General features: G+C 48.1%; 1 protein-coding gene across 1 annotated transcript; it reads right to left on the reverse strand.

Moving 5' to 3' along the window:
- Positions 1–440: 440 nt before the first annotated feature.
- On the reverse strand, positions 441–18,414 carry LOC116500987 (endoplasmic reticulum aminopeptidase 1-like). Its single transcript, XM_032206348.1, has 6 exons — positions 18,404–18,414; positions 8,726–8,864; positions 7,086–7,220; positions 6,384–6,504; positions 5,868–6,022; positions 441–614 (listed from the first exon to the last, which is right to left on the reverse strand). Exons 1-6 carry the CDS (start codon positions 18,412–18,414, stop codon positions 441–443), a joined length of 735 nt encoding a protein of 244 aa, XP_032062239.1.
- Positions 18,415–19,265: the final 851 nt, after the last annotated feature.

Below are 19,265 nucleotides of genomic sequence, written 5' to 3' on the forward strand. Positions count from 1 at the left end.
CGATGAGGTCCCCCCTCAGCCTCCTCTTCTCCAGGCTGAACAGGCCCAGTGCCCTCAGCCTCTCCTCATACGTCTTCCCCTCTAGGCCCTTCGCCATCTTTGTAGCCCTCCTCTGGACACTCTCCAACAGTTTTGCATCCTTTTTGCACTGCGGTGCCCAGAACTGCACACAGTGCTCGAGGTGAGGCCACACCAGCGCAGAGTAGAGCGGGACAATCACCTCCCTTGACTAACTAGCAATGCCTTTATACTTTCCGAAGTCTAAATAGCTTTTGAAAAGAGAATATACTTTGATTGCAATCATTAACTTCCATCACCAGTTTTTGAAATAATTAGATACAATAAAATCAATATTCTTACCCTTCGAGTTAAGATCAGACAGTTCTTTCAAAGGGAAAGCAAAAACTATTTCACAGCACAAACATGCTTGGCCTACACCCTTACAAATTAGTGGACTTAGAATGCAAATATAAAATAAAAATACAGTAAATGCTGCTTACAGCTTTCAGTTCTGGATGGGTAATGTTGACCGACACAAACTCCATGAATTTTGCAAACCCTTCATTTAACCACAGGTCATTCCACCACTCCATGGTAACTAGGTTGCCAAACCACTGAAACAACAGCAACAACAATTTTAATTTAATTACACGGTTTTTCACAAAAGCTGCTACTGACTGATATGAAATTGAATTTATAGCATGTCACTGACATTTAAGGCACATTTTTGTAGTAATGCAGCTTACTCTGGCCTCTTTCTATTTCATTTCTTATTTTAATGGTAATACTCTACAGCATGGGTTTCCATTACAATTCCATGAAACTTTATACATAAACCAGGTTTGATAGAGGAGCCACGCATAAACCTGTAACAATTCTTAACTTTTTTACCTATATTCATAGAATCATAGAATCATAGAATATCCTGAGTTGAAAGGGACCCTTAAGGATCATCAAGTCCAACTCTTGACACCGCACAGGTCTACACAAAAGTTCAGACCATGTGCCTAAGTTCACAGTCCAATCTTTTCTTAAATTCAGACAGGCTCGGTGCAGTGACCACTTCCCTGGGGAGCCTGTTCCAGTGTGCAACCACCGTCTCTGTGAAGAACCCCCTCCTGACGTCCAGCCTAAATTTCCCCTGCCTCAGCTTAACCCCGTTCCCGCGGGTCCTGTCACTAGTGTTAATGGAGAAAAGGTCTCCTGCCTCTTGACAACCCCTTGCGAGGAAGTTGTAGACTGTGATGAGGTCCCCCCTCAGCCTCCTCTTCTCCAGGCTGAACAGGCCCAGTGACCTCAGCCGTTCCTCGTACGTCTTCCCCTCAAGGCCTTTCACCATCTTCGTAGCCCTCCTCTGGACACTCTCCAACAGTTTCATGTCCTTTTTATACTGTGGTGCCCAGAACTGCACACAGTACTCGAGGTGAGGCCGCATCAGCGCAGAGTAGAGCGGGACAATCACCTCCCTTGACCTACTAGCGATGCCGTGCTTGATGCACCCCAGGATACGATTGGCCCTCCTGGCTGCCAGGGCACACTGCTGGCTCATATTCAACTTGCTGTCTATCACGACCCCCAGATCCCTCTCTTCTAGGCTGCTCTCCAGCGTCTCATCGCCCAGTCTGTACATGCAGCCAGGGTTTCCCCATCCCAGGTGCAGGACCCGGCACTTGCTCTTATGGAACTTCATGCGGTTGGTGATCGCCCAGCTCTCCAACCTGTCCAGATCCCTCTGCAAGGCCTTTACGCCCTCATTTGAGTCCACAACTCCTCCAAGTTTGGTGTCATCAGCAAACTTGCTCAAAATACCTTCTATTCCTACATCCAGATCGTTTATAAAAATATTGAAAAGTACCGGCCCTAAAATGGAGCCTTGAGGGACCCCACTGGTGACCGCCCGCCAGCCTGACACAGCCCCATTTACCATAACCCTTTGGGCCCTGCCCGTTAGCCAATTGCTCACCCATCGTATGATGTTTTTATTTAGCTGTATGGTGGACATTTTGTCCAGTAGGATCCTATGGGAAACCGTGTCAAAAGCCTTGCTGAAGTCCAAAAAAATCACATCAGCTGGTTTCCCTTGGTCCACCATACGGGTGATCTTATCATAAAAGGAAATCAGGTTAGTTAGGCAGGACCTACCCTTCACAAACCCATGCTGGCTGGGACCAATGACTGCTTTGTCCCCCAGGTGCGCCTCAATAAGTCCGAGAACCAACTTCTCCATGATTTTACCAGGCACTGACGTGAGACTGACAGGCCTGTAATTGCTAGGGTCTTCTTTCTGACCCTTCTTGAAAATCGGCACAACATTTGCCAGCTTCCAGTCTACCGGGACCTCTCCAAATTCCCAGGATCGTTGAAAAATAATCGATAGAGGTTCCGTGATGACATCCGCCAGCTCTTTCAGCACCCGGGGATGAATCCCATCCGGACCCATGGACTTGTAGGGATCCAGGTGGAGTAGCAAATCCCGCACACGTTCAGGGTCAGTTGGGAGTTTGTCATCCCCACCATCCCGGTCCTCCAGCTCAGGGCACCCTGGGTCCCGAAGCCCATCATCGGCATTGAAGACAGAGGCAAAGAAGGCGTTAAGCGTCTCTGCTTTGCCTACGTCATCGTCTGTGAGGAGACCTTCCCTATCAAGGAGCGGCCCTATGTATTCTTTAGTTCTCCTTTTTCCATTTACATATCTAAAAAAAACCTTTTTATTTTCTCTCACAGACACAGCCAGCTTCAACTCTAGGTGTGCTTTGGCCACTCGAACTTTCTCCCTACAAACACGAACAGCATCCCTGTATTCTTTCCATGACGCCTGGCCCTCCTTCCAGTAGCGAAACACTCTCTGTTTCCGCCTAATCTCCATTAGAACATTCCTGGTTAGCCACGCCGGCCTCCTGCCCCGCCTGCCTGACTTGCGATATTTTGGAATTGCCTTATCTTGTGCTTCTAGGAGGCATCGCTTAAAGAGTGACCAGCACTGGTGGACATCGAGGCCTTCAAGAGCAGTTTCCCAGGGGACCTTACTGACTAGTTCCCTGAGCAGCCTGAAGTCCGCTTTCCCCATATCTAGGGATGAGGTTTTGGTGGCACTTTTCCTTCTGTCACCGTAAATTTTGAACTCAACCACTTCATGGTCGCTATGACCAAGGCGGCCACCAATCACCACATCTCCCACCAGACCCTCTCTGTTTTCTAGCAACAGGTCTAGGAGGGCACCTTTCCTAGTTGGCTCCGTTAGCACCTGCACCAAGAAGTTATCATCTAGGTGCTTCATGAACCTCCTGGACTTGCTCGTGTCAGCCGTGTGGCACTCCCAGTTAACGTCCGGCAAGTTGAAGTCCCCCATAAGGACAAGGGGAGTTAATCTCGAGGCCTCTCTTAGTTCTGTAAAGAATAATTTATCGGCGCTATCATCCTGGCCAGGGGGTCTGTAATAGACTCCCACAACGACATCCACTTTATTCGTTCGTCCCTTGATCCTTACCCAGAGGCTCTCAACTTTGCCATCGCCGACCTGAAGTTCCACACAGTCCAGCCCCTGCTTCACATACATCGCCACCCCACCACCTCGCCTACCCTGCCTGTCCCTCCTGAAGAGCCTGTAACCATCTATCGCAACACCCCAGTCACAGGACTCATCCCACCAGGTTTCGCTTATGCCGATGATGTCGTAGTTGCGGGACTGGGCCAGGACTTCTAGCTCATCTATTTTATTCCTCATACTGCGTGCGTTTGTGTAAAAGCACTTCAGGTGCGTCTCCTTACACTCAGCACCTTGTGGATCTGACCAAAGGACCCCACTGGCACACAGCCCCTCTGATTCTAGCGTACCATCCCTTAGGTCTTCACTGGCGCGCCTGGTTTTAGCCCCTTCCCCCTTCGACTCTAGTTTAAAGCCCTATCTATCAGCCCTGCCAACTCCTGACCTAAGATCCTTACCCCTCTCCGAGAGAGGTGCATCCCATCCGGTGCCATCAGGCCTGGTGTAGCGTAGACCTTCCCATGATCAAAGAAACCGAAATTCTGCCGGTCACACCAGTCTCGAAGCCACGAGTTTATGCGAACAGTACGTCTTTCAGCTTCGATCCCCCCTATCGGAAGGACAGAGGCAAACACCACCTGCGCCCCTGATCCTCTAAGTAGTCGCCCCAAATCCCTAAAGTCTCTTTTGATCGCCTTCGGACTTCTCGTTGCTACTTCATCGCTACCAGCCTGAAAGACCAGTAGCGGGTAGTAGTCAGTGGGCCGTACCAGGCGTTTGACTTTCTTGGCAAAGTCTCTCACCCGAGCCCCAGGGAGGCAACAGACTTCTCTGCGGGTTGGGTCCGGTCGGCATATCGGTCCCTCTGTCCCTTTCAGAAGGGAGCCCCCCATAACAATAGCCCTTCTTTCTTTTTTGAAGGATGATGTGGTAATGCGACGTGTAGGTCGCATTGTCTTAGGCGCCCCCTCCAACTGGGACGGGTGTTTGTCTACTTTGTCATTTAGATTGTCTTGCTCTAGTCCTTCATATCGATTATTTAAGGGTAGATGAGAAGGTGAGGTGGGCAGAGAGAGGGCTCGCCTACCACCCCGAATAGGCACCTGCCTCCATTCCCCCCCTTGATCTAGGTCTCCTCCCGCTGCCTGGCAGGAGGAGGGAACCTCCGTCTTCTGCATAACAGGAGACGCCTGTGCTGTGGCAGGCTCGTGAGCCTGCCTCAGAGAGGGTAGAGCGCACCTCCACCAGTCAATTTCCCTCTCTGATTCCCTGATGCTCCTGAGCCTGTTCACCTCCTCCCGGAGCTCCGCTACCTGGCTGAGCAGTTCTTCAACCTGGGCACACCTCCCACAGGCATACCCACCACTGCTGTCGGAGACCGACAGAAGGCTGGGGCACACTCTGCAGCCCAGGACCTGGACGGCTGCATGTTTCCCCAAGCCCTCCGTCTGAGTAGCCACACTGGCGACCGTGGCTGGAGATGCCTCACGAGATGTGGAGGCCACGGTTTTCTGCCTGGTCGATACCATGGTCAGGTTCTACGCAAGCAGGTTACAAGCACCGAAGGGAGAGGCAGCTGCAACAGAGCGACAATGGGCCCCCCGCTCGCCCTGCCCGCGCGAACTGCCGCGCAAACTGCCACACCCTTCGACGTGCCACGCCCTGTTTGCCCGTCCTGTTCGCCGCGCTCCTGGTCGCTCGCGCTCCCTAGGGGCAACTTTTAAACAGCCTGGGAGGGGGCGCTGCTGGCTCCGCCCTCGCCTCGTCAGCCTCCCTCGCGAGGACAGCCGGGTCCCGGCGGCTCCCCCGAGTGGCCTCGATGCCGGACAAAAAGCCCTGCCCGCCTCGGTCCCCTGCTCCGCTGCAGAACACGTCTGCCCCGGAGCCGATCGCCTCAGCAAATGGCTCTAAAACGGTGGCAGCGCCTGATTTAAATAGCCCGCCACTGACGTTGCTGGCTCCGCCCTCGCCTCGTCAGCCTCCCTCGCGAGGACAGCCGGGTCTCGGCGGCTCCCCCGAGTGGCCTCGATGCCGGACAAAAAGCCCTGCCCGCCTCGGTCCCCTGCTCCGCTGCAGAATACGTCTGCCCCGGAGCCGATCGCCTCAGCAAATATTCATGGCTTGCAATTAATTTCAAGGGTTAGCAATGGTGCAAAGTCCCCAGAGCACTACAGCTACTGAACTATACAGATTTTGGTTACAGCCCTGCATGTCTATGAAGCCCAACGAGACTTTATTGGGAACAGTCGCGTGATTCACGGATGAACACCCTCAAACTGAAACAGCTCTTTTCAGTCTATATTCTCAAATATCTCTCCATCCACACAGCTGTGACCACTTTGTGGGTCCCTTCTGATCCTTTATTGTTGCTCCTAAATCTCACCTGATGAGCCAGTTCGTGGGCTATTACCATAGTAATCCAAAGTCTAGAAGATGCTGAGGATTTATCAGGGTCATACAACAATGCGGATTCCCGATATGTGGTCAATCCCCAGTTTTCCATAGCACCAGACTGGAAATCAGGAATAGCTGCTAAATCTGGTGGAGGGGGGAGGAAGGAGGAGGGGGGGAGGGAAGCATTAATAAACTGCTAGGATTGTTTGACCCAGTAAAGAACCCAGTCACCTGCTCATCCCACTTCACAACAGCTCCCACATCACACCTTCTTTAAGGCTTCTCCTAAATGTAACAGCAAAAACATACCTTTAAAAAGTCCTCTATAGAAGGATTTTCCGTTCTCATGGAAGCTTTTCAACATACTCTTAAGTTACACGAAGCAGACAGTTTAAAAACATGGGAGCCAAAATTGTCCCAGTCTTACCTAACTCATTGATTTTATGCAATTTTACTCTCTATTCTTAATGCTATTCTTGAATACATTAAATTAGGTAACACTTACCTTGTTTAGGTAAGAGATATGAAATGCTGAAGTAATCCTCATAAAAGTCTAAAAGTTTTACTGCCGCATCCAGGGCATAATCAGCTTGGTGGATCTTCTCTGGTACCGTGTATACAGAAATCTACAGTAAACAAGCAGGCAGCATTTAAATGCCAGCATCAAAAGTTTACAGAATTTGTTCTTTAACATAGGTGCGTGAGTGGTCATGAAAAGTGAAAGTAGAGCACATACCTAACAGCTTTCATACAAAAGTTACTTTTAAAAAATCCAGATACAGATATGTTCAAAATTAGAAATGAGAATTTTACTTTATCCTCCAGAACCACCATGCCTGTAAAAGGACATCTATACCTTCCGTCCCCTACCAAGCCAGAGCTGTGTAACTACCACTGTTCTGTTTTATTCCTGATTCTCCAATAAAACTATATTTAATTTCCTTTTAATCAAACAGTCTTACTTGAAACAACATTACCAATGCACGTAAGTATATAAAAAGAAAGCATATTACCAAAAACTTTTGGAATTAGTAAAATTAGTCTTAATGCAAACTAATAATCCAATTACAAAGCCAACGTTTTTCTCTCCTCTCATTCATGTCAAACTTCACAATGTATAAATCCAACAATTTAGCTTGAAAGTACACTATATGTTTCCATATAGATTTTGTTATAAAATAAGCTCTTAGAAAATCAGAATAGTTACATTAACTCCATGACTGGATATTTTGCTGATGGACTTGAAATCGGAAACAATAAAGGCCACGAGGTAGGTACTCATCTTGACACTGGTATCAAAATGGTCTTCAACAAGCCATGAATTTATATTCACAGTCTTCATCTAAAAAAAGACAAGCACAGCTCATCATCCGGTAGTACCTCTATGGACTTTGGCACCAAAAATCAATGTGTTTCTTTTCAGTTTCACTAAGACAATTTTAAAGACAAGTTGGAAAGAAGTCAACCCTGTGCCAGCCCGTCCCCACACAAAGAAAACAGAAACATACAGGTAGTTTCACTCGTAAGTGTTACTTCAACATTGCTAAAACTAGATAAAGATACTCATTCAAAAGCTTTAATTTTCCTCAGTGTCTGCCAGCACATCGATCTAATTAAGATCACACTTGAGTTAATCAGAAGTTGTCTAAATCTAAACATCACTTGTTACACATGAGAGAAATAAACTACTCCAAACAATGACTCAGCTCTCTCAGATATCTATTTCAAGACAAAATGAGTCGCCTGTTAGAGTTTTCCCTTTTGATTCGCCTTAGGTATCTAACTTACACTTGGAGTATATTTAGCCACATTGGAATACTAATACTGGCACCCACAATTCATTCATTATTTTATCCACTTTTCAATGCAAGAACTGTTTTGTTTGTTAGTTTGTTTTTAACCAACTTCCAAAAGACTTCATTTTTTTGAAATATACTTGGCGTATGGGGAGGCGTTGTTCCCTCATTTATAAGGGTTAGTTTCCTGGCAAATCACGAATCAACAATGCAGAAGAATTTGTGAAGAATCTCTTATGCACAGAGTAAGACCAAATGTATGACATGTGACCCACCCTACATACGCCTACATCTTTGTAACTGCAAACCATATTTGTAGGTGTTACACATACTCCACTTTCACAGACATTTTTTGAAGGCCAAAATAACCTTTTTCTCTTGTTGTTTAATATATATATATATTAATATATATATATATAAAATATATATTAATAATAATTAATATATACTAATATAATATATAATATATTATATATATAATATATATATGTATAATATATATATTATATATAATATACATATAATATAATAATATATATAATATGTATTATATATAATACATATATGTAATATATAATATAATAATATAATATTTATAATATAAAAATAATAATATATTAATATATAATATATATAATGTATTATATATTATATATTTATATATATATTAATAATATTTATATATTTATATATATTCTATATATATAAGGTCCTGAATAATATTGTGTCCGTATTCAGATACATTTTAATATTAATTCTTAAAATCTAAGACAAAGACTGAAAGCATTTTATGGGTAAAATAAAGGTTAGCGAGATTACATTGTTCTCAAACCACTGCAGAGAACAGGAACCCCTAGGATGCAACACCTGTTGCATTCCTTTATAACTGTGTATCAACACTACCAGCAATCATTTACTCTCAGAAAAGAACTGACACAATCTTTAGGTCAATATTCCCATGAACAGCAACTTCCTAGATATTCTGTTCTCCTTTTACTTTCTTTTTTAAAGGTCATCAAGCAACAGCACAACATTGAATGTATCCACCTACAAGGGGCATATTGGACAGCGCAAGGTGCTTTGGTTCCCTCCTAAACTTAACTGAAAATCTGGCTTTGAAAGCTGGTTCATTGAAACACGGGAAGGCTGTTCTTGCAAATGTTGGCTCAAAATGCGTTGCTGCGAGCACTCTAAGGAAAAAAGAGAAAACCTTTAGTCCACATGCCTTCATATGCACAGTGTTCACCACCTTGTGTGAAAATCAAGTAATTTCACAGAATCACAGAATTTCTAGGTTGGAAGAGACCTCAAGATCATCGAGTCAAACCTCTACCTAACGCTAACAGTCCCCACTAAACCATATCCCTAAGCTCTACATCTAAACGTCTTTTAAAGACTTCCAGGGATGGTGACTCCACCACTTCCCTGGGCAGCCTGTTCCAGTGCCTAAAAACCCTTTCCGTAAAGAAGTTCTTCCTAAGATCCAACCTAAAACTCCCCTGGCGCAACTTAAGCCCATTCCCCCTCGTCCTGTCACCAGGCACGTGGGAGAACAGGCCAACCCCCACCTCGCTACAGCCTCCCTTGAGGTACCTGTAGAGAGCGATAAGGTCGCCCCTGAGGCTCCTTTTCTCCAGGCTGAACAAGCCCAGCTCCCTCAGCCGCTCCTCATAGGATTTGTTCTCCAGGCCCCTCACCAGCTTCGTCGCCCTTCTCTGGACTCGCTTGAGCACCTCCATGTCCTTCTTGTAGCAAGGGGCCCAAAACTGAACACAGTACTCGAGGTGCGGCCTCACCAGAGCCGAGTACAGGGGGACGATCACCTCCCTAGCCCTGCTGGCCACACTGTTCCTGATACAAGCCAGGATGCCGTTGGCCTTCTTGGCCACCTGAGCACACTGCTGGCTCATATTCAGCCGACTATCCACCATCACTCCCAGGTCCTTCTCTGCCTGGCAGCTCTCCAACCTCTCGTCTCCCAGCCTGTAGCTCTGCAATAAGCGCCCCAGGTGCAGGACCCGGCACTTGGCCTTGTTGAACTTCATGCAGTTGACCTCAGCCCATCGCTGCAGCCTATCCAGATCCTCCTGCAGAGCCTTCCTACCCTCGAGCAGATCAACACGCGCATAGCTTGGTGTCATCTGCAAACTTACTGAGGGTGCACTCGATGCCCTTGTCCACATCATCGATGAAGATATTAAAGAGGACCGGCCCCAGCACCGCGCCCTGGGGGACGCCACTAGTGATTGGCCTCCAACCGGACTTGGCTCCATTCACCACGACTCTTTGGGCCCGGCTATCCAGCCAGTTTCTAACCCAACGAAGTGTGCGCCAGTCCAAGCCAAGAGCAGCCAGTTTCTTGAGGAGAATGCTGTGGGAGACGGTGTCAAAAGCCTTGCTGAAGTCAAGGTAGACCACATCCACAGCCTTTCCCTCGTCCACCCAGCGCGTCACTTTGTCATAGAAGGAGATCAGGTTCGTCAAGCAGGACCTGCCTTTCATAAACCCATGCTGACTGGGCCTGATCGCCTGCTTGCCCTGCAAGTGCTGCGTGAGGACTCTCAGGAGGATCTGCTCCATGAACTTCCCTGGCACTCAGGTCAAACTGACAGGCCTGTAGTTTCCCGGGTCTGCCCTCCGGCCCTTCTTGTAGATGGGCGTCACATTTGCTAGCCGCCAGTCAACTGGGACCTCCCCCAATCGCCAGGACTGCTGATAAATGATGGACAGTGGCTTGGCCAGCTCCTCTGCCAGTTCTCTCAGTACCCTTGGGTGGATCCCATCCGGCCCCATCGACTTGTGCACATCCAAGTGCCGTAGCAGGTCACCAACCAGTTCTTCATGGATGGTGAGGGCCACATCCTGCTCCCCATCCCCTTCCACCAGCTCAGGGTACTGGGTATCCAGAGAACAACCGGTAGTGCCGCTAAAGACTGAGGCAAAGAAGGCATTGAGCACCTCCGCCTTTTCCTCATCTCTTGTAACTAAGTGCCGTGGTTCCGCTCGAGTGGGCAGCCGAGCTCCACCACAGCCGCTCCCTCACTCCCCCTCCTCAAAGAGGAATGGGAGAAAATATGTGAAAAGGGCTCAAGGGTTGAGACAAGGATGAGAAAATCCCTCAGTAATTATTGTAACGGGCAAAACAGACTCGGCATAAGGAGATAGTAAGATTTATTGCCTATTAACTAACAAGCTAGAGAAGTGAGAAACAAAGGAAAGAAACCAAAAGCACCTTCCCCCCATCCACCCTCTTCCACCTCCTCCCCCCGAGCGGCGCAGGGGAACGGGGGAATGGGGGTTATGGTCAGTCTACAGCGCTTCTTCTCTGCCGCTCCTTCTCGGTCACTCTCGTCCCTTGTGCTGTGGGGTCCCACCCACGGGATGCAGTCCTTGATGAACTGATCCGGCGTGGGCTTCCCACAGGCAGCAGCTCTTCCAGAACTGCTCCAGATATGGGTCCGTACCACGGGGTCCATCCCTCAGGAGAAAACTGCTCCAACCTGGCTCCCCTATGGGCAGCAGCTCCTGCCAGGTCACCTGCTCCTGCGTGGGCTCCTCTCCACGGGCTACAGGTCCGGCCCGGAATCTGCTCCGGCAGGGGTCTTCCACAGGCGGCAGCCTCCGTCGGTGCAGGGCCACCTGCTCCACCGTGGTCTCCTCCACGGGCTGCAGCGGGGGACCCTGCTCCACCGTGGTACTCCATGGGCTGCAGGGGGACATCCTGCTTCACCATGCTCCTCACCACAGGCCGCAGGGGACTTCTGCTCCGGCGCCTGGAGCACCTCTCCCCCTCCTTCTACACTGACCTTGGCACCTGCAAGGCTGTTTTATCACTCCCTTGGCTCTCCCAGCTGCTGTGAGGCGCAGCGTTTTTTTCCCTGTCTTAAATATGCTCTCACAGAGGCGCAAAACAACATCGCTTACTGGCTCAGCTCTGGAAAACAATGGGGCCCTTCCCAAACATGGGGCAGCTTCTAGATCTTTCTCACAGAAACCACCCCTATGGCCCCCTGCTACCAAAACCTTGCCACGTAAACCCACTACACCAAGTTTCCCCCCGCAGCCAGTAAAGGATGGAGATTCTCCTTAGTCCTCCTTTTTGTGTTGATGTATTTATAGAAACGTTTTTTGTTATCTTTAACGGCAGTAGCCAGATTGAGCTCCAGATGAGCTTTGGCCTTCCTAATTTTGTCCCTGCACGGCCTCGCTACATCCTTATAGTCCTCCCTAGTGGCCTGCCCACTATTCCAAACATTATAAACCCTCTTTCTTCTCCTAAGATCAAGCCACAATTCTCTGTTGAGCCAGGCTGGTCTTCTTCCCTGCCAGCTCGTCTTTGGGCACGTGGGAACAGACCGTTCCTGCGCCATTAAGATTTCCCTCTTGAAGAGCGCCCAGCCTTCCTGGACTCTTCTGCCCTTCAGAACCGCCTCCCAAGGGACTCCACCAACCAGTGTCCTGAGCAGCTCAAAGTCAGCCCTCCGAAAGTCCAATACAGCGGTTTTACTGGTCCCCTTCCTGGCCTCGCCAAGAATAGAGAACTCCACCATTTCGTGGTCACTCTGCCCAAGACAGCTCCCGACAATCACATCCTCCACCAGTCCTTCTCTGTTTGTGAAGAGAAGGTCTAGCGGGGCACCACCCCTGGTAGGCTCACTAAGCAGCTGCGTCAGGAAGCTATCTTCCACGCTCTCCAGAAACTTCCTGGACTGCTTTCTCAGGGCTGCGTTGTGCTTCCAGGATATGTCAGGGAAGTTGAAGTCCCCCACGAGTACAAGAGCTGACGATTTCGCAACTTCTGCCAGCTGCCTGTAGAACTCCTCATCAGTCTCCTCATCCTGGTTCGGCGGTCTATAGCAGACCCCGACCAGGACGCTAGCCTTGTTGTCCCTGCCGATCCTAACCCAAAGGGACTCGACCTTGTCATTCCCAGCCTCGAGTTCTACAACATCGAAAGGCTCTCTAATATAGAGAGCCACAGCACCACCCCTTCTGTGCTGCCCGTCCCTTCTGAAGAGCTTATAGCCAGGCATTGCAGCACTCCAGTCATGAGACTGGTCCCACCACGTCTCCGTGATGGCAACCAAGTCGTAGCCTGCCTGCTGCACGATGGCTTCCAGCTCCTCCTGTTTGTTACCCATGCTGCGCGCATTGGTGTAGATGCACTTCAGCTGGGCCATTACCTTATCCCCCGGCCTTGCCATTGCTCCCCCTGGCACAGCCCCAACAATCCTTGCTTCAGCCCCATCCCCCTTCCTACCTAGTTTAAAGCCCTCTCAATGAGCCCTGCCAGCTCCTGGCCCAGGATCCTTTTTTCCCTAAAAGATAGCGACCCGTCTGAGGCCATCAGGCCAGGTGCTGAGTAAAGTGCCCCATGATCGAAAAAAAACAAGATTTCTGCGTTGGCACCAGCCCCGGAGCCACGTGTTTAACAGGTGGGCTTTCCGTGTCCTCTTTGTTCCCCTCCCTGCCACCGCAGGGATGGATGAAAACACCACCTGCACTCCCGCTCCATCCACTAACCGACCCAGCCCCCTAAAGTCTCGTTTGATAGCCTTCAGGCTTCTCTCTTCAATGTTGTCACTGCCCGCCTGGACTACCAAAAGAGGATAATAGTCAGAGGGGCGTACCAGGTTGGGAAGCTTCCTGGCAACGGCCCTGACCCTGGCCCCAGGGAGGCAGCACACTTCCCTACGGGTAGGGTCAAGCCGACAAATAGGGCCCTCTGCTCCCCTAAGAATAGAGTCTCCAACAACAATAACCCTCCTGTCTTTCTTGGTGGAGGCAGTCCTGAGGCGTGGAGTCGACCTCCTCGCCCTAGGCATCCTCCTGGGCCCGACCATCCTCCCTCTGCCCGACGGCTACAGGGCAGGGGGTCCACCCCCATTTGGGATGTCTCACCTCGGTACCTCTCCTTGAGGCCCTGCAGGGAGTTACTCCACAAGTCTATCTCTCGCTCACACTCCCTGATGGCCCTCAACCTCTCCACCTCCTCCTTGAGCTCCGCCACCATGCGGACCAGGTCATCCACCTGCTCGCACCTCACGCACGCAGTTTCTCTGCCTCCCGCCGATGGCAGCAACAGGTTCAGACACTCCTCGCATCCGGTGACCTGAACTGCTGCATAAATTTCACATTTATGAGATAATTTAAGTACTTTCAAAATCTTTGGCATGCTAAGAATTACCATTTCTCAATCTGTGGTGGGGAACAGAAGTGGATACATAAAGCTTCTTGACCAACCCCCCTGATAAGGGGTTCTGCAATAAGAGACAACTTGTCAGAGCCCAGCGAGTCCCCAGACTCTTCTGATAAATAGCAGAGATCATCTTGGTTGGACTCTCTCCGCTACACTCACATCTGTCTAGTACATGGAAGCCCAGAAAAGGACCCAGCTCTCCAGCTTCACACAGGGCTTCGCCAGCCATCAGCCTTCCTTGCTGCATGGGCACGTTGCTGGCTTATGTTCAACGTGGTGTCCACCAGGAACCTCAGGTCATTTTCTGCCAGGCTGCTCTCCAGCAGGGTGCCCATAGCATGTCCAGGTGCCTGGGGTTGTTATTCCACAGGTACAGGACTTGCCACAGCTCCACGAGATTCCTGCCAGCCTTAAAGGAGTCCTTGCAAAGGAGTTCAAATGAAAATACGCTCTGTCATCACGGTGGGCTGGTCCGTTCCAAGCGTTTCTAACCACTCCTGTGGCACAGAAGTAAGTTCCTGGGTCCATGTGTACCACGGCTGAAGGACAAAACCACCCAAGGAATGCTGGAAACTCTAGGATGACCAAGGCAGATGACCAGAGCAGAACAACTACCAAAAGAGTTTCTCACCCTGCAGAAAGAGCAGATCTCTAGTAAAGGACAACAGGCTCAGATATCTCTGCAATAAGAACTGACAATGGAAAAGAAGGTCCTCGGTGGTGGTGCTGGTAACCTCTCCGCAGGAGCATCACCAACATCAGGATGAAGGTACAATTTGAGATCTCAGATACAGACCTGCTAGCCTGGTAGCCCGATCTTTTTCTTCTCACAGAATCACAGAATTGAAGGGGTTGGAAGGGACCTGAAGAGGTCATCGGGTCCAAGCCCCCTGCCAAAGCAGGTTCCTCAGAGCAGGCTGCCCAGGGAGGCATCCAGATGGGCCTTGAATATCTCCAGAGAAGGAGACTCCACAACCTCCCTGGGCAGCCTGTCCCAGTGCTCCATCACCCGCACCATGAAGAAGTTCTTTCACGTGTTGGTGCGGAACTGCCTGGGCTCTGTCTTGTGGCCCTTGTCCTGTCCCTGCTAACCACTGAAGAGAGGTTGGACAAATCCCACTGTTTCCCACACTGAAGATATTTGTAAACATTGGTAAGAGCTCATCTCAGTCTTCTCCAGGCTGAACAGACCCAGGTCTCTCAGCCTTTCCTCATAGGGAAGATGCTCCAGGCCCTTTATCATCTTCCTTGCCCTCCGCCGGACTCTTCCCAGGAGATCCCTGTCTTTTTGTACCGGGGAGCCCAGAACTGGACACAGTACTCCAGGTGAGGCCTGACCAGGGCTGAGTAGAGAGGGAGGATCACCTCCCCTGCCCTGCTGGCCACTCTCCTTTTAATGCACGTCATGATCCCATGGGCCCTCTTGGCCACGAGGGCACACTGCTGGCTCATGGTCAACCTGTCGTCCACCAGGACCCCCAGGTCCTTCTCCTCAGAGCTCCTCTCCAGCAGGTCATCCCCCAGCCTGTACTGATACATGTGATTGTTCCTTCCCAGGTGCAGGACTCTACACTTGCTCTTGTTAAACCTCGTTAGGAATGTTTTAACAATTTGTGTCCATAAAGAACAGTCCTGTCTGCCTCTGGGCCCTGCACTGGCAATTTAATTCTTGAACCACAGATGCAGTGTGTCCCAGTCTCCCCCTCATTCTAGTCAATTTATCAAGTCTTCAGAAAATACTCCTCAAATTTATGAACCTGTTTGCCTTTGTTATTCCAGACTTCTATTTCTAACAGTTACAGCCTTTTTTTGTCTTCTTCGAGATTAACTTAACACTGCTATAGGTGTGACTGTCCCCGTGAATGGCTGGTGAGGAATGTTTTAATTACTGGTGAAGTGTCAGTAAGAAAGCTGTTTGTGTTTGTATGAAGTCTTTGATGCCTGGGGGTTTCAGAACAACTGATAACAACTAGTGACTGTTATGGGATACTATGCAGGCCTCTGATATCTGGCCAGGTGGCCAAGAGATTAAGAAGAAGAAAAAAAAGAAGCTGAAGGACGGCTAGGAGACAAGACCTGCAGGGGATGCTGTATAAACTTGACACAGTGCCAAGGAGTACAAAGGGGAAGGACAAGAAAAAGTCTTGGAGAGGAAGACTACGAGCCTTCAGCATGAAAGACCCCTAGAGACCCCCAGAGGGACCACCAGAGACTGATGCGCATGCTCCAGTAGGAGGGACTGGACCCCGGAAGCTAATTATAATAACCTGTTTTTTTCAGAAGTAGTAATGAATATGTATTAGTCTAGGAGCATAAAAATCAGCTGCTTGATGTAACTGGTGTGCGTCCTGGTGGAGCGGAGACCCCGGTGCACCCAGCGCTGTTTGCTTACCTCTATTCTTTTAATAAATCCTATTTTTTTATTTAATCCTATTTTGAAGACTGAGCCATTTCGAACAATCTCATTTGGTTTCTTCCTGCCCAGCTCTCCAGCCTGTCCAGATCTCGTTGTACTCAAAATTCTCATTTGTACTTTCTGTAGTGCTAGTGTTATCCTTGTGCCATTTGGTTGGAAAGGTGAATTTGAGAATTTTGTTGATATTATGTTGATATTTTGTTGACTCTATGTTCGGAATATACCCCTGGCCATTCTTGGGTAGCTTCTTAGCACACTAATCAGTACAACTGCCAGCAAGTGCAAACAGTTGTGAGAGTGGGTAACAAATATGAGTACTGCTGGCATATGTCTGTCTATGAGGAAGCCCATTCCTTCTTGTACTTGCTGCTCGTCACTGCTCCCACTCAATATCTCCCTATCGAATTAATGTGATTCCAGCGGGTAACCTTACTTCTTCTAATGTCTTAGCCAATTCAGCATGTGTTGGTGCAGGTCTGTGCTTAAACCTCTGGGGTAAATGAGCAAAAAAATGCTCTATTACTTCCAAAGTAAAAGCAAATTTGTCTTGTCCCTGCCATGGTAATGTGACCAAAAGATATCTCGAACACCAACGACAGCCATCCTTGAAATCCTGCTGTATTAAGCAGATTAGGTATGTCAGACAGACTGGGTGCTGTGACAGTCAGTGGTTTAGTAGCTGCATTCAACTTTCTGTAGTTTACTGTAAGCCATCATGTCCTTAACACTTGTAACTGGCCGTACTGGAGAATTAAAAGGGGAATGGATTTTTTTAACAGTTTCCCTCTCCACCAAATATTTTGTTAATTCACCTTTCACTGTCATCGCTAATACTGGGGACAATCCCTTATTATACCCACACCAGAGGCTCAAACAGGTGCAGGAATCACCTCATCACCTACTTTTTTTAAATCATTACCCTCATGGTCAACTCAGGGCCAGGAAGGTTTGACAGACCACCATTGTTCCTGTATGTGCTGGATTGGTTGTGATAGATTTAATTTTGTCCATAGTAGCTCATGTAAGTGCTATGTTTAGATTTTTAATGGAAGTAGTGCTGATAACAGACCAATGTTTTAGTTGTTTCTGCGTAGTGCATACACGGAGTCGAGTTCTTTCCTCTTCCCAGGCTGCCTGCTAGCAAGTTGACTGGGAGTACAACAAGAAAAATTTTTTTAATCAACATTTGGTGTGATTTTCAGTATCACAACTGCTATGAGGACTGCAAGAAAAATGCTTGCCAGGTTTGCAGCATAATACCATTAGCCTGAATAAGTTATAAGGCAATAGAAGTCCCCTAGTAAAGAACGGTGTAAATGCCAAAACTTAATTGGACAAGCTGTTTCCTCCCGTGAGCAGATTATTCAGATTATTTCCTGTATTTCCTGTAACTGAAAAACAAACAAACAAACAAACAAAAACAAGCAAACAAACAACAATGTTTACTCCAAAATTTATCCATTTTAAGTAGAACACATACTTTAAAAGTCTGTTTCTGCTACAGTTATGTGAAAGATTTGATCCCAAGTCTTCATTCTATACAGTAGAATAAAAAAAAAAAAATTTCAAAGGACAATTTTCAGCTTCACATTAAGGCCGGAGTCCACCTCATCTTGTAAGTCTCTTCTACCAGGTTAGAATATCACCACTAACACATTGGTACAATTCCTCTACAGCTAGTCAGCTCAGCTTTTGTCATTTATATTCCAATGGGACAGGAACTGATTCACTTCTTTCAAAGTTTGTGAAAAGTAATTCCCCCACGCTTATTTTATAGCCTGGCTGAGCGATGCACTGAAAGTTTTCCCTCCGCTATCAGAACATTTCAAAGCACGGAGTTCAGCCAGTGCATGAAATCTGTTGTTCATCCAGACATCTTTAGGGCGAGTCTATTTTGCCTTTCAGAAATTCATAAGGATATCAGCATGGTAGAAAATATCAATAAAGTTTAGGAAACACAATGAAAGGAGGAAAAAGAAAAGGCAAATTTGAGCTTCAGAGCTGTACTGACAGATCTGAAATTCTGTGGGGATTCCGTAGGTTGGAAAAGCACAGCAAAACTCACGCCTGAGAATAAGGGACCATGAGGCTGCCAATACGCTAAGGTTACTTACTGTATCAGCATGCTTAATTACAACAAATTAACAACATGTATTTCTTACCTCTGATATTAATTCCGATATACTCTCCCTGCTCTGGTTGTGAAACACGGAAAGCTCTGTCACGCGGTCCTCGTCCAGGTGTCCCTGCTGCAAGAACACGCACTACATTCAAGCATGAGGCTTTCAGGTTGTCTCACCGAGACACATCTGACCATGACACTGTTGTGATATGCCGCAGGCGGAGTCCCCTAATTATCCAAGATTTCACATTTTGTATTTTAGTTAGCATCATGGCTAAATGTTGCCGTGAGGAAACGGAGAAAGTCACACAACTTCAGCAACTTCAGCATCTCGGCCCTCCTTGGTGAGAGGTTCTGAACTCACATAGGAAAGGCTGAGTGCAGATGAGATTTTTCACTTGAGTGGAAGCTACACTTTTATCTCTTCTTAAATATGCAAAGCTACATCAGGCATGCACGTCTTTGCCAGAGCCGCTTAAAACTGACGGTGCGTGTGCAACAAGCTGTTCTTTACCTAGACAAACAGCGGCAGCCAGTGGCCAGCAGGAGGCATTGGCAAACAACTGAGAGACGGTCAGGACAAACGCTTTCAAAGAGGTCAAATTGTTAGCCGAACAAGCAATTCTCTGAGACACAGAAATGAGATAAACCATAAGCACGTCCAACATGCTTGTATGAAAACTTGTGTTTTGCTCCATCATGGGTTCCTTTCCACGGAGGAAGAATTTCAATCTTGTCTTCAAAAACCCATTAGGGAGATCCTTAGAAATGCATTGTAGGCAATTTCACAATGCTCAGGGGTTGGGGCCCTTGCTCAGTGAGGAGGGGCTGAGGCAAAGATGTGTGGTCAGACT

This window comes from Aythya fuligula, chromosome Z, assembly GCF_009819795.1.
Source record: "Aythya fuligula isolate bAytFul2 chromosome Z, bAytFul2.pri, whole genome shotgun sequence".
Lineage (NCBI taxonomy): Eukaryota > Metazoa > Chordata > Aves > Anseriformes > Anatidae > Aythya > Aythya fuligula.

Excerpts from the sequence above, each read along its gene's own strand:
- LOC116500987 (XM_032206348.1), bottom strand. Across the intron at positions 6,505-7,085 it reads TATCCAGTCATGGAGTTAAT|ATTTCTGTATACACGGTACC; the intron begins GTAACTATTCTG and ends TGTTTACTGTAG. Across the intron at positions 615-5,867 it reads CCCACGAACTGGCTCATCAG|TGGTTTGGCAACCTAGTTAC; the intron begins GTGAGATTTAGG and ends CTGTTGTTTCAG.